The sequence below is a fragment of the Corvus hawaiiensis genome, chromosome Z (assembly GCF_020740725.1).
Source record: "Corvus hawaiiensis isolate bCorHaw1 chromosome Z, bCorHaw1.pri.cur, whole genome shotgun sequence".
In the NCBI taxonomy this organism is placed as follows: domain Eukaryota; kingdom Metazoa; phylum Chordata; class Aves; order Passeriformes; family Corvidae; genus Corvus; species Corvus hawaiiensis.
This window is the reverse complement of record NC_063255.1, coordinates 3,178,785-3,191,573: the sequence shown is the minus strand read 5'-3', so window position 1 is coordinate 3,191,573 and position 12,789 is coordinate 3,178,785. Positions and strand designations below refer to the sequence as shown.

The 12,789-nt window shown below is 36.0% G+C and overlaps 1 protein-coding gene across 8 annotated transcripts in view; it reads left to right on the top strand.

Annotated features, from left to right (window-relative positions):
• The window catches only part of ERBIN (erbb2 interacting protein), a 119,370-nt gene that overhangs the window by 101,879 nt on the left and 4,702 nt on the right, over positions 1 to 12,789 (top strand). For 5 of the 8 annotated variants that reach the window (XM_048290873.1, XM_048290870.1, XM_048290868.1 and 2 more), the window contains 5 exons: positions 6,761 to 6,904; positions 7,740 to 7,871; positions 9,611 to 9,820; positions 10,887 to 10,979; positions 11,574 to 11,648. In XM_048290873.1, the coding sequence (XP_048146830.1) occupies positions 6,761 to 6,904; positions 7,740 to 7,871; positions 9,611 to 9,820; positions 10,887 to 10,979; positions 11,574 to 11,648 (654 nt within the window). The other 3 variants (XM_048290871.1, XM_048290872.1, XM_048290874.1) reach the window with 2 other exon arrangements.

The window sequence follows — 12,789 nt, the reverse complement described above, 5'->3', positions numbered from 1 at the left end:
GTACTATAAATGCCATCAAAAATTTGAGCTGATATGTAGAGCTGAACAATTACATATCTTCAAAGAATTTGAGTAGCGCCTGGAAGAGTGTAATCTCTACTGTCCAGCTAACCCAGTTGAAAATATCATCACTAAAAATGGCTAGAATGTCATTAGCCAGAGCATGCTTCTTTGGAAGGGAATTGAGTAAAGCATCCAAATGACAGTTTGATTATGCCAGCTAGATGGATTCTGTTTTTTAGTTTCTTTTCTAAGAACATAGTTTGCTTTGTAATTATTATGCTAAATACTTGAATATCTATGATAGCTAGAGAAATTTAATTGGAGATGGTGGAAAAATTACTTTTAATAATGATTTTTCTTTAGAAATCCCAGTATTTGGAGGGATGGGATTGCTTTTTGTTTTTTGGGGGGTTTTGGTTTGTTTTTTTTCAAGTTGCATAAATTCTGGTGACAGAAAGGGCTGGGTTTCATTTTTTAAGGAAACCTGCACAAAAGCTGTACATATTCTTCTGATCCAGGTGGTCACCTGGAACAGGAAGTTTCTTGGGGTAGTACTGTGCTGTCATGTGGAGACCCTTTGTCCCACAAAAGGGTCACTAATCTCATCATGTTCCAACTCTAATAAAATGGGCATTCCCTCATTTTCCATTCTCCTGGATGGATATATCAAATCTTACATGAAATTACAAGAGAAGCAAAAATACCAGCAATCCCTGAGTACAGGGGGAAGCAAAACTTCAGTGTGCGTCTAATGCAGTTTGTTTGTAGCTTGCTCTTTTTCATGTTAGGAGTGCTGTTTAATGCAGCAGTGATACCTCTTTGGGTCTGCAGCAGTGTAGTCACCTTTACTTAAATGTCATCAACTGCCTGACCTGATTCCATTTGTATCTGACAATACTTTTCATTATGCTTTATAGGTAAACTTTAATTTTCCCTACTAGACTGATTTTAGCTGTGCATTTAATTTAACAGATCTTTTAAGTCTGTTTTGTGTGGGTTTTTTTGTTCTGGCCTTGAAGTGTTTTAAAGTAACTTGTACTTAATCTGAGACTCACTTGTGGGTTTAAAAGTGAACATGTATATTATTGTCTACTTTATATTCTCTAGGATATAACTGACTTAAAAAGGAAAATCTGAACTGTGAAACATGTAGATACAATCCTTTATGGCAGCTGGCAACTATGATAATGTGGAAATTCTAGGATATAACCGAGTATTTCTTAGTTCTTTTTAAATAATGCCTTCGATATTTCTGTTTGTAATTAAAAATTAGCCAAGTGGTGAGAGTGCTTTATCTATAAAGCAGACTTCTGAAACGTTTTGAAGTCTGAAAAACAAATCCAGTTATTAACAGAACTCATTTAAGGAACAAGTTCAATTACAGAGCTTGTTTAAGGACATTTATAGGAAACTACTTCGACAAAGCTTTGCATGGATTTGAAATGGCATTTCATTTTTTTAAATCTTAAGATACAATACTGAAAAAAACATGTATACAAAATTAGGCATTTTGATGAATATGAAGTACCTATTTTCTTGACCAGTATAGATAGGTTAATAGTATTACTTTTGGTGGGACTCCCCCGTTATTCAATTTAATCATGTTTATAATTTCTATCCTGTGCTTATTAGGAAGTAGGGGGTAGTGGGCTTTTGGGGATTGCTTTTGTTGGTTGTTGTTTTGTTTGGTTGGATTTTTTTTCCTTTTCCTAAGCTCACGTTGAATGTGGTTTTTTAACATTTAGTAACTGAGGAGAGAGGGAGGAGTGAACCCACTTAAATTTGTCCAGTGGTGTCTGCTTGCTGGACACATTGGAGAAGCTAGTTCCTTATTGATTAGCCATTTTTACCTGATATAGGTGGGAAAAAACTTCTAAGAGTTTAATTTCATGAGGAGAGATACAGAATAGTTTTAAGTCTAGCAAAAATGATTTAACAATGGTTCCAGCCAAATAGCCAGCATTTGTAATACCTTTAATAAGCTGTAAGGGCCGTGGTATAGGCCATTCACTTAAGAGTTGGACTTGATGATCCTTGTGGATCCCTTCGAACTCAGAACATTCTGTGTTTCTGTGAAATGTAGAGAATAACTAAAATTATCCATCTGGGTGAATGAAGCTGAAAATAGTCCATGAGACCATTTGTAAATAGAAGTCCTGCATATATGAGAAGAAACAATTTTCTTACCTGATGCAAAGCATATTTTATTGGGGGATACAGGAGCTTATTTATATGTCAAACTGCTCTCTAGTGGTTGTATACATAAGATGTTGGAAAGCATGTAGTCAATTCTGCCCCACCCCCAACCTCAAAAATGAAGTGCACAGCAAGTTTTAAAAACAATAATATTTTTCAGCATATTTTCCTTTTTGAGTGTGACTTGCCCATTTTACTACCAGGTATGTTACAATAGACACCTACAGTACTCCTGTTGGCTTTTATTTAGGAATTAAAACTAAAATACCGCCTGTGTAAAAACACTAGTGTCACACATTTTAATGTGTGGTAGAGGAATTACTCTTTCATAAATTGCAATAAGAAATATCTGCAACAGTTACATGTAAATATCTATTACATGACCTTGCTGAGTATACAAAATTAGTTACTGAGCCTGATTGTCCTTCCCTTTCATACGTATATTTTCCTTTTTTTGTTGTGGATCAAGAAAAATTTTTGTTTGTGGGCGTTCATTAGGTGTGTGTTTGCTTTCAATTCTAATTTAATCTGAAATTAAGTTCTCTGTTTTTTATCTACTTTATCTACTATTTATCTAAAATGCAGAGCTTTCAGAGGAGGGATCGTAGGTTAATTCCTTCTTTTTTTTCTTCAGAGTTGTCAGTGTACGGTGCCTTATTAAAAGAAAAATGTCTAGTTGTTTCAGTACTAATATAGAATTCCAGTTTTAATCAAAGTTTGAAAGTTTTTCTTCAACACTTTTTTTTATGCTACATACCTAACATGCAAAAATATTTTAATTGATATGGCCTCAGATTTTTTCCCTAGTTAAACTTGATTCAGTGTGTCAAGGACCGTGACTTCAGTGGGTCATACATAAAATTAAATGCTTAAGTGTTTATAAGATCAAAGCCTGAAGAATATTTTTACATATTTACATATCTGATAAATTACAGGAGTATTATCTATTTAGTAGTTGTTAGTTTTAAATTTTTATTTTAGTTACATTTACCTTTTTTTCTCCTTTTTGAATGGACAACTGAGCCATCAGTGTGTTATAATGATATTTTGTGGAGTTCAGAAGTCAAAACACCACACTTTAAAAGGAATAAAATTCTTGTGCATTTGATATGTAAACAGCAAAAGTTCTCAATCTGCAAACATTTTCTGATAGTAGAATTAAAATTATATGTAGTTTTTCCATATGTAACTCTTCAGTAGGAAGAGTCTGTTATGTCTATTCTCTGGATGGTGGGAATGAAAACTGAAGGGATTTCTAGACACTTAATATTGTCTCAAAGGATAACTTATGTCCACCTTTACCTTACAGTTGATTCTAGGTAATGTTACATAAACAAATAAATAAGACTAAGGCTTAGCAGTTAAGTTACCAGTTAAGGCTATTTCAAGATAGATAGAATGTAGAGTCCTGTTCCCTGCAGATATTGAAATTATTAGTTCTTTTTCTAAGCCAAAATTTCATGGATTGTCATGATGGATTCCAACCAGTCTTAAAATTGCAATATTATTCCATATAGATTCTCCTAAATAAATTCCACTATTTATTTTCTTGCACCTAAATTAATGCATGAAGGCATTGCAATTCCCAAAACATGCCCTTTTGGAGTCTGAAATGTTAATTCTTTCATAAGCTGCAAAATGGAGAATACGTTCTGGCTTTTATCATTTAAAAAAATACAAAGTAAGCCCCAGAATTATGCTACTAGCTGCCTGCATCTAAACTGATTCCATTAGAGGCTCATTTTGACTACAAATGAGGATGATTATGATGAACATACCTATTATTACTTTGTACACAGCCATTTTCTCGTGATGTATTGTAGTTTCTGATATGGACTATTGATGGCTGAATAACTGATTTCTAGTAAATGTAGCTTTCACAAAAATGTACTGAAACAGGACGTGTATATTTCATAGTGTGTATCAGTTCAGAGTAACTGAAATAATACTTCTCAAGCCTCAAATATTTGAATTATTATTTTGCAGGCCATTATGCCTTAAGACACTGTATCAAACCAGGTGACTAATGGAGTTGGTACTTAGAATTAACCATCGTATTTAGTCTGAAGTTTAGATCATGTATTTATTCCATATTCAATTTTTAATAATTTGGAGTAAAAATCAGGGGGGTTAATGGCATCTGCATATTCAGATTTCAGAAAATGTCTTCTCTGGTACAGCAGTCTTCAGGAATTTTTGTAGGAAATGTACAACCTTCATCGTTCTCGTGTTGAGAAACAAAATTAATAGGGATGCTGTTCACACTCCAAATGCATCAGTTTCTCTCATCCCAACTAAAAATAGGTAGAGGACAAATACTCTTGTTTTGTCCCTAGGAATCTCTTCTTCTGTTAAACTAAAACTTTCTTACAAGCCCATGTAATTTTAAATAGTGTCTATTTTGTACTGTTAGTACAGCTTCTGGGTTTCTTCTAATTTAGCGTTGAGGTGCTGTGCTCAGGTAGGAAAGGAGAGTAACCATGTTTGCAGTGTTCTCAACTCTTCCCTATATCAACTGCACAATCATTTTTTGTACTTTAGGTAAGAGTCTCTTCCAAGAGAGAAGGTTTTATAAACCCTTGAAAGTTCATACTTCCCAGATTATGTAGTCACCTTGAAATTCCCTTAACTGAAATCTCAGTTTCTGATGTACAAGTTCATACCTCTGTAAATTTTAGGAAAGTTCTCCCTCTCTATTGCAGATCTTAGGTTTTCAATCCTAATCTGGATTGTCACATGTCTTTTGTCACATAGATTGTCACTATGTATTGACCATCTGTTTCGTTCTAAGAAGAATGAATCCAGTGGATCTTGGGGTTTTTATAGTAAGATGGTCTGCTAGAGACACTTTGAAGAGGTAACTTTTTAGTCCCACCATGCATTCCTTCTATTTTTATTAGTCTTTTTGCCACTTACAGAGAATGAAGACGTACAGGAGCCTCTGAGAGATTCCTGTAAGGAGACTTCAGGGAGTTCCCTGTAGCTGTGGGGGAAGACCACCACCTGGTTAATTATAGACACTCTTATGAGAAGAGTAGTGAGAAGATGGTTTGAGGCACTAAGAAGCTAAGGAAAATTGGCTTTGGTATTTTCTCCTGGGTGTTTGGCCTGAAACTTAGAGGAGTGGTAAGCTCAGACTGAATGTCTAGTGAATGTAGATTTAAATGCTAAGAACAGTCTTCCCCTCCCAGGAAAGGGAAAACATCTGCAGACTTGTCTGGAAGCTTGAAAAATCCATTGACTAGAGAACAGTGAAAGGTATAAAAGAGAAACATGAAGAATGCTCACTATGTCATTGAGACAGAGGTTATCCAAGAGCTTTGGCCAAGATAAAACAAGTATTGTCAGTAAATGCTGTTTCTCCAAGGGAGTTTCCAATGACTGGGCTACCAGACCATCCAGGGAATATGAGTATGCAGAGGCATATGTCTTTTATTATTAAACTAGTTTTAGTTTCACAAGGTGAAGCTAGGACAAAAGACCAGATGTTTGCCTAAGGACTATTTTCAAAATCAGATTAGTATACATAGTCAACAGGCAAATGTCAAAATATATTTATTCATTTAAGAATTGTTACAGTATCTTAGTCAAATTATACCCATTTTGAGCATTTCTTTCTTTAACTTGGAAAAATTAAAAGCTTTAGAGAAAACAACTTTGAATTTGCTGGGTTTTGATGCTTTGTGGTGTATCTTTTGTACAATAGTATTTTTTCATGAGGTCGTCACATTTTCAAGATAACTTTGTTTCATCTATCAGGTGGCCCATGGAAGATTTTCTATGTCTTCCCTTGTGCTGTCTTTTCATTTTGTTTTGTTCTGGCAGCTACAAAAGACCATGGTGGCAAGATGGTAATGTCTCTTGCTTTCATTTTGTTATCCTTGCCAATATTGCAGGGGTCAGGTTTGCAAGATAATGAAGCTCAAACCCAAACCGCTGTCACATCTGTCCTTGAGGTCATGTTACCTGTTTGATTGCCTGCAGTAGCAGAGGGGTAGTCACAGTTTCTCTCAAGCCTCTTCCTTTAAATGAGGCTTGTTCACATTCTTGAGTGAAGTGTTACTGGAATGCACTGTGGATATTTATCGGCATGGCTATATCAAGAAATTACAGTCACTCAAATCTCTGTGTAAATTTTTATTTTTGCTTTACTAGTAGTGGTGTGGGGGGATGAGACAAAATAGTAAGGGGTAATTGGATTTCCACAGGTGTTTAACTTGACTGCCAGCTTCTCTTCCTACAACGTATTTGATATGTTGCAAATGTAATGAAAACCAGAAAATTTTGATAAACACCTTTGTTGTTTTTTCAGACACATGAATATTTCAATGACTTTATTTACATGTAATTCGGCATGTGAACTACTGATTGCATGCTGATTTACAGTAAATAAAGGTAAATAGGGTCACTGAGTTGTGTTTATACATCACAGTGGTACTGTTCTTGCATGGTTTTTATCTTGCATGACAATGGAATATGTTTGTATTACATGTATAACATGTCTTGTGGTTTATGCATGCTGCACTAATCTCTGTGTTAAATCTGTCCCCTCTTTATTCAGAGCATGCTGTCTCGGTCCTTTAATTCCAATTATGCTGCAGTTAGCAGCTTTCACTATGGCAGCTCTAGGGATCTGCATGGCAGCCAGGGTAGTGTTGCCTTGAGTGTTGCAGACGGAAGAGGTTCTGGTGTGCACATTGTTCGAGTGAGTACCTTCAGGAGGCTATTGCAATATATAGAGGGGGAAAGAATAAACTCTGAGGGGGGTCCTTAAATTGATAGAGTTATCCTTTTACATATGCACATTGCTTTAATAAAAAGAATATAATTTATATGCTAGAATATTTTTTTTTAGGCATTAAATATTTTGCCTTCATTTCATATGCCGTAAACTTATTGCAGGGCTTTTCAGTTTAATGTCATGAAGTTCTGTCATGAAGTTTAATGTCATTGAGTTCTTTAACTCGCTTTGTAGATGGTTGAACATAGGTAAAATTGTCTGGTTTCATTGTACCTTTGTGATCAAGAGATTAGCATTCTGAATTTAACCTAGGCTGATAAGGTTTGAACAAAATCTTACTATTCTTCTTCTTCCTCCAAAACAAATTCTGATTATATAAATTGTACTGTTAGATACTGTAGGCATTCAAGAAAATTCATAGTCAGAAAATTTGAGGAAATGAGTTTTTAAATGAGCACCTTGAGTGATATTATGGCATCCATAGTGAGCAGGATAAAGTCGACACAAGACTTCTTGGATCCTTGAATAGTTAGTCCCTAGCATTTGTTGGCTTTTCATATTAATTTATTGCTGATAAAAGACACCTCTACAGTTGCAAGATTTGTAAATGTCCATCAATATTTTATGGGTGTATGGTGTCTTGGTTAGTGAGATTTTTTACATAGATAAGGTACTAGTTAATCAAAAAAGATAAAGAAAGATAAAACTCTTAAAATGTTTTATCCTGGGCTTCTTTTGAGAATTTTTTAGTTTTAATTATATGAAGACAGTTGTCTTTACTATGTCATTCTGCTTAAAGCATCCCCAGGCATCTGCTCCAGGAGACCAGTGCCAGGATGAAGTATTCATTTCGGGACAGCAGAATTACTCATCTGCCACGCTTAGTCTCAAAGATATTCCTCCAGACAGCATGAAGAAAACAGCTGTGCAGGTAATTATCTGCATGACACCATGGATAGAATATTATTTGCTATTATTCCTAAGGATGTATTTTTTATTAGTAGTAGAAACTTATCTTGGGATAGCAGTTGGAACTAGGGTTTCTTTCAAATGTAATACCCAGGCTTCAAAGCTGGCATAAATGAAACAGCATCCTCTTTTTGGAAGACAAAACAGTTGACTATATGAAGGAAGATAGTTCTTATGTTTCTTCAGTAGGTGCTTTGAAAGAAGAAATTTGCAACCAAACACGTACTTGCAAGTGAAATTTGGAATATGGCAGATGATTTCAGGAAAGTAATATGAAGCTGATTAAACCTTTTAATGGACAAACTTGAAATCTGCTGTGATGAAATTGTGATAATAAACCAGAATTAGTAGAAGACACTCTGTATTCATCTCTAAGCACCATCTCTGGAGGCGGGTCTTACTACCATGAAGCTAAAAGGATTCTTCTAAATTATTACGATGCAGAAGTGGATTTTATTCTTACACCTTCAGTAATTTCAGTTGCATTTCTACAGACAGTGGGTAGTGGGAACTTGGATAGCTGTGGATACATTTTGCATATATAAACTCTACCTCTGGCAGTGCAACAAAAAAAAGTTTTCCTGTCATACTTTAAGTTTTCAGAAAAGGCAATGGAAAATTGTGTAAACTAAATACATATGATCTGTAAATAATATGAACATGTATTATATACACACATTATCATTTCTCAGAATCAGTTTGACATAAACACAACAGGGCAGATTCTGATATGTGTCCATTCACATAGCATGGTTGAAAGTTGAAATTTGCACACTTCCGTTATTTGTAATACTGAGACAGTTTTTTAATATCCTTGTATTCCATAACTAAGGGGATAATGATGGCAGGCAGAAAAAATCTGTAACTCAAGCCTGTAGCATTTTTGGAATCATACAGATGAATCAGTGAGTAATTAGGGTGGATAATAGCATGAGGCATATGGGTGAGGAGGGAAGAAGGCTGCCCATCTCAACACAGAGCTGCACAGCTCAGCAGTAACTCTGAGGTTTCAGTAAAGAAACACTGCCACCTCAGCATCATTCCTGGTGACATGGTTGGAATGCATGCATGTCTGACAGTTGTGACCTCACTGCTACTTGTCATCATCATACCTACCAAATCAATTACTTATGTGTTAACAATAGAGTAATATTTGCTGGAAATACTGCAATTTTGATACTAAAATCTTGAGCTTGGATGCAAATTTGCTCAGGGAGTTTTCTTGTGAAGTGGTCACCATAAGCTGCTTGGAGAGCCTGTAGTCTGCCAGCTGGGCAAGGAGGTGGGGATTCTTATTTTTGTATGATCTATTGGAAATTGTTACAAAATCTCTGAATTTTATGCAGGGAAAGTGCAGACTGTAGTGGTATCAATCACGTGTCAATACCATCAGTTGCACTGCTAGAAAATAATGTTTGGGAAAACTCCGTGAAAAAACAAGTGCTAAAAGCAAAGGCTATCTAATCTGTACTAGTAAATTAGCATTCAAATTAAGTTTTTGTTTTTCATATTTGTTCAGTAGGTCAGAGCTGATAACTTTAAACAAAATGGATATAATTGTACATGATCCAGAAGAGTAGTTTTAGTAATGTTGCTGAATAATAAGAGCAGTCACATATGAGAAGTATTGAATTAATAAAGCAAGAATTGAGGATTTCTGCTTACACACTGTATGACCATGAGTATTCATGTTTTTTTCAGATGCCTTTAACAAATGGACAAATGTGCCAGCCTCAGAGACTTCAGGCAAACTACAGCCAAGTCCATCATCTCCCTCCTCAATCATCAGTTGCAAGGCATCCATCTAGAGAGCAATTAATTGATTATCTGATGTTGAAAGTTGCCCACCAACCTCCCTATACCCAGTCCCAGTGCTCTCCGAGACAAGGTCATGAGTTGGCAAAGCAAGAGGTAAGAGTAAAATCTATCTGACAGATATGACATCTGTCAGTCAGAGACAGTGAATTGTTACATTGTTTTCATTTATTATCATTTCTCTGTAGATGGTGACAGAAACAATATAGGGATTTATCTCCAGCAGATGTTATCTTAGAGCAATTCTACTCCTCAAATCACACATTCCTTCCAGTTTTGAGAGAAATATGGTAGAATTTTAACAGAATGTACCAGAAACTTAAATTTGCAAACTTTTTTTACTGAGCTAAAAATTAATTTCTCAACTAAATTTATTTATCTCAACTCATTATTTAGCTAGTAACTGAAGAAAATGCAAAGTCACAGTACAACTTACAGTACTTTCCATCTGGCATGCTTAAAAAACCTGCAAGTCCAGAAATGTGTACCCATAAGCAAAAATCCGTAAAAAAGTGTGAGCAATCTGATGCATGCCTAATAATTATCAGTTTTATTTACGATAGACAGATCTGTATATAAGAAATTCTTATACCATTTAATGTCTTTCATTGCAACAGCCTTCTTTCTATACTGAGTTTGAGAAAATCCTGATAACTAGCTTTCCTTCTGTGCTAGAATGAGAATGTCCACTTCCTGTGTAAAATAAGGATTTTTTTCAACTCTTCTAGCAAGAGAAAGAGCACAGAGAGTTGGCTATGTAGAACTTGGAGTGAAAGTAGGAATGTTTGATTTTCAAAATTTATCTAGAGGTAGCAAAAAACCAGGAAGAACAGATTCTTTCACAGGAGCATGTATATTTGCTGGGGGCATTAAAGTAACCTACGTAGTATCAAAATATCTCTGAATTTAAAGCCCATGTGGATTATGATTATAATAATAGTGGTATTGGAGTAAAACTTAAGTTACAATGATACATGATGTTGTATTGCAGTCTTGTTCTGCATTAATTTTATGAGATATAATACTCTCTTGAACGACTTTTAAAATTTTTTATTCATTTTAAAGCTTTTGTTCACCTGAATTCCTTGGTAATAATTTCATTACAGTAGCTTTGAATGTAGAGTTTCAGCCAGTTTGTCTAATTTTGGTTGTAATTACTTAGATTCGAGTGAGAGTGGACAAGGATCCAGAACTTGGGTTTAGTATATCAGGAGGAGTTGGTGGTAGAGGAAATCCGTTCAGACCGGAAGATGATGTAAGTATTTTATACTAACACTTCTTAAAAGCCTTCTGATCAATAGTGTTTCTCATGTTCAGCAAAGGGAGAAAAGAAAGTATATATATTTCCCAAACCACTAAACTCCAGGACTGGAAGGGAGAAAACTGGACAAATGATGTGGGAAATCAAGGTTGTAGGTGGTCACAGTGGTTGCATGACAGTATAGAGGATTATTCCAGATGAGTGGTTCTTGCACAGTTCTAGTTAGCAGTTAGCAGATTTGAGATAGTGAATTATGGAGTGTACAATTAGGAATCCTCTTATAAAAGAGACAGTGATTTAGCCTACAGTTGTATTTCTGGTGGTCGATAATTCATCTTGACATATACATCTGCTAAATTAAACCAAGGTGGATTGCAATTGGCGCCTAAGCAACCCTTTAAAGACAATGCTGGATATTCAACATCAGAAAAGGAAGGCAGTCTCCAAAGCCAGAGACCTGTAGAATAGTACTGCATTCTCTTCTACTTAGGATGGAAAATTGAAAAAATGTTTTGGATTACATCTGTTTGATGCTGTCTTGTTATTCATCAATAAATTGTAAAAATGTTTCCACCTCTGTTTTTCAAGGGCATATTTGTAACCAGAGTGCAGCCAGATGGACCTGCATCTAAGCTGTTACAGCCAGGGGATAAAATAATTCAGGTATTGTAATGACTTAATTAACTAGCCTATGTAATATACCAGTTAGTTTTCAGTTTGCACCTAAGAGCAGAATGTTTCATTTTTAGATAGATTACCTATCTTCACCAGATTTATTCTTATATTCTGGGATGAAGCTTTTCATTTTCTGCCGCCTAACATGACAGTAAGTGACACAGACTGAAGCATGGTGGATCATTTTTTCAAATTCACTTTTCCATTTTTCACACTTCCAAAGACGAAAGAGAAGTGTCAAAAGATGTAAGTTGAGATGGAACATGAGCATTTCATTAGGCTATACTATATCATTCAATTACTGCGTTTGTGGTCATTGACATGCAGTGTTGTGAACACTGTATTGTCTGAACACCAGCACTTGCCCTGGCAGCCACTCTCCACAGTTGCACTCTGCTGTCACATCCCCTCCGTGCTGCAGCTCCTGCCAGCCTTTGCCGCCTCTCCCCCACTGTCAGGCCATACATGTGTGAGTACTGGCCAGAGCTGCCCCTTTGCTTGCTGCTGTCTGCCTGGTCACAGCATGCACCTCCTGGCTGCCCATCTGCTCCTGGCCAGCCAAGCCAGGCATTTCAGGAGCCATGGCTTCTGGACTGCAAGCTGTGTTGTTCCTTTCTCTAGGAAGTCTGTACCTATTCAGACCTTTTCTGGATTAGGTTTTTTAGAAGTTGTCTGATGAGCTCATAAGTTGTTTGGGGTGCGGTCAGGGAAATGAACAATAGGTTCATAGTGCCTTACTTTCTTAACCAAAATGGGCAAACGGGATGTTTGAACATTGTTCTAGCTAGCTACCCTTAAATTGCAGAGCTTGTTAAAAATAATTATTCACCATATCCTGAAAATGTTGGGAGTTGACTCTGCTGCATTTCAGTTTTCTAAAAACAGAACAAACAAAAAGCTCCAAACCAGACCCCCCCACTCCCACTAGTATCTCAATTAAACCACAACATCCTGTGAACTGTTTTCTAAAACAAAGCCAGATTGAAAACTCAGCCTAATTCTTCAACTGAAAGATAAAGCCAAAAGGCCCACATGAAAACTGATTTGAGACTAAGTTGTTCAACTAAAAGATGGCTTGTTCTTGAGCACAGTTAATAATCCTGTGCTTGTTCCTCCTCACTGGGGTGAG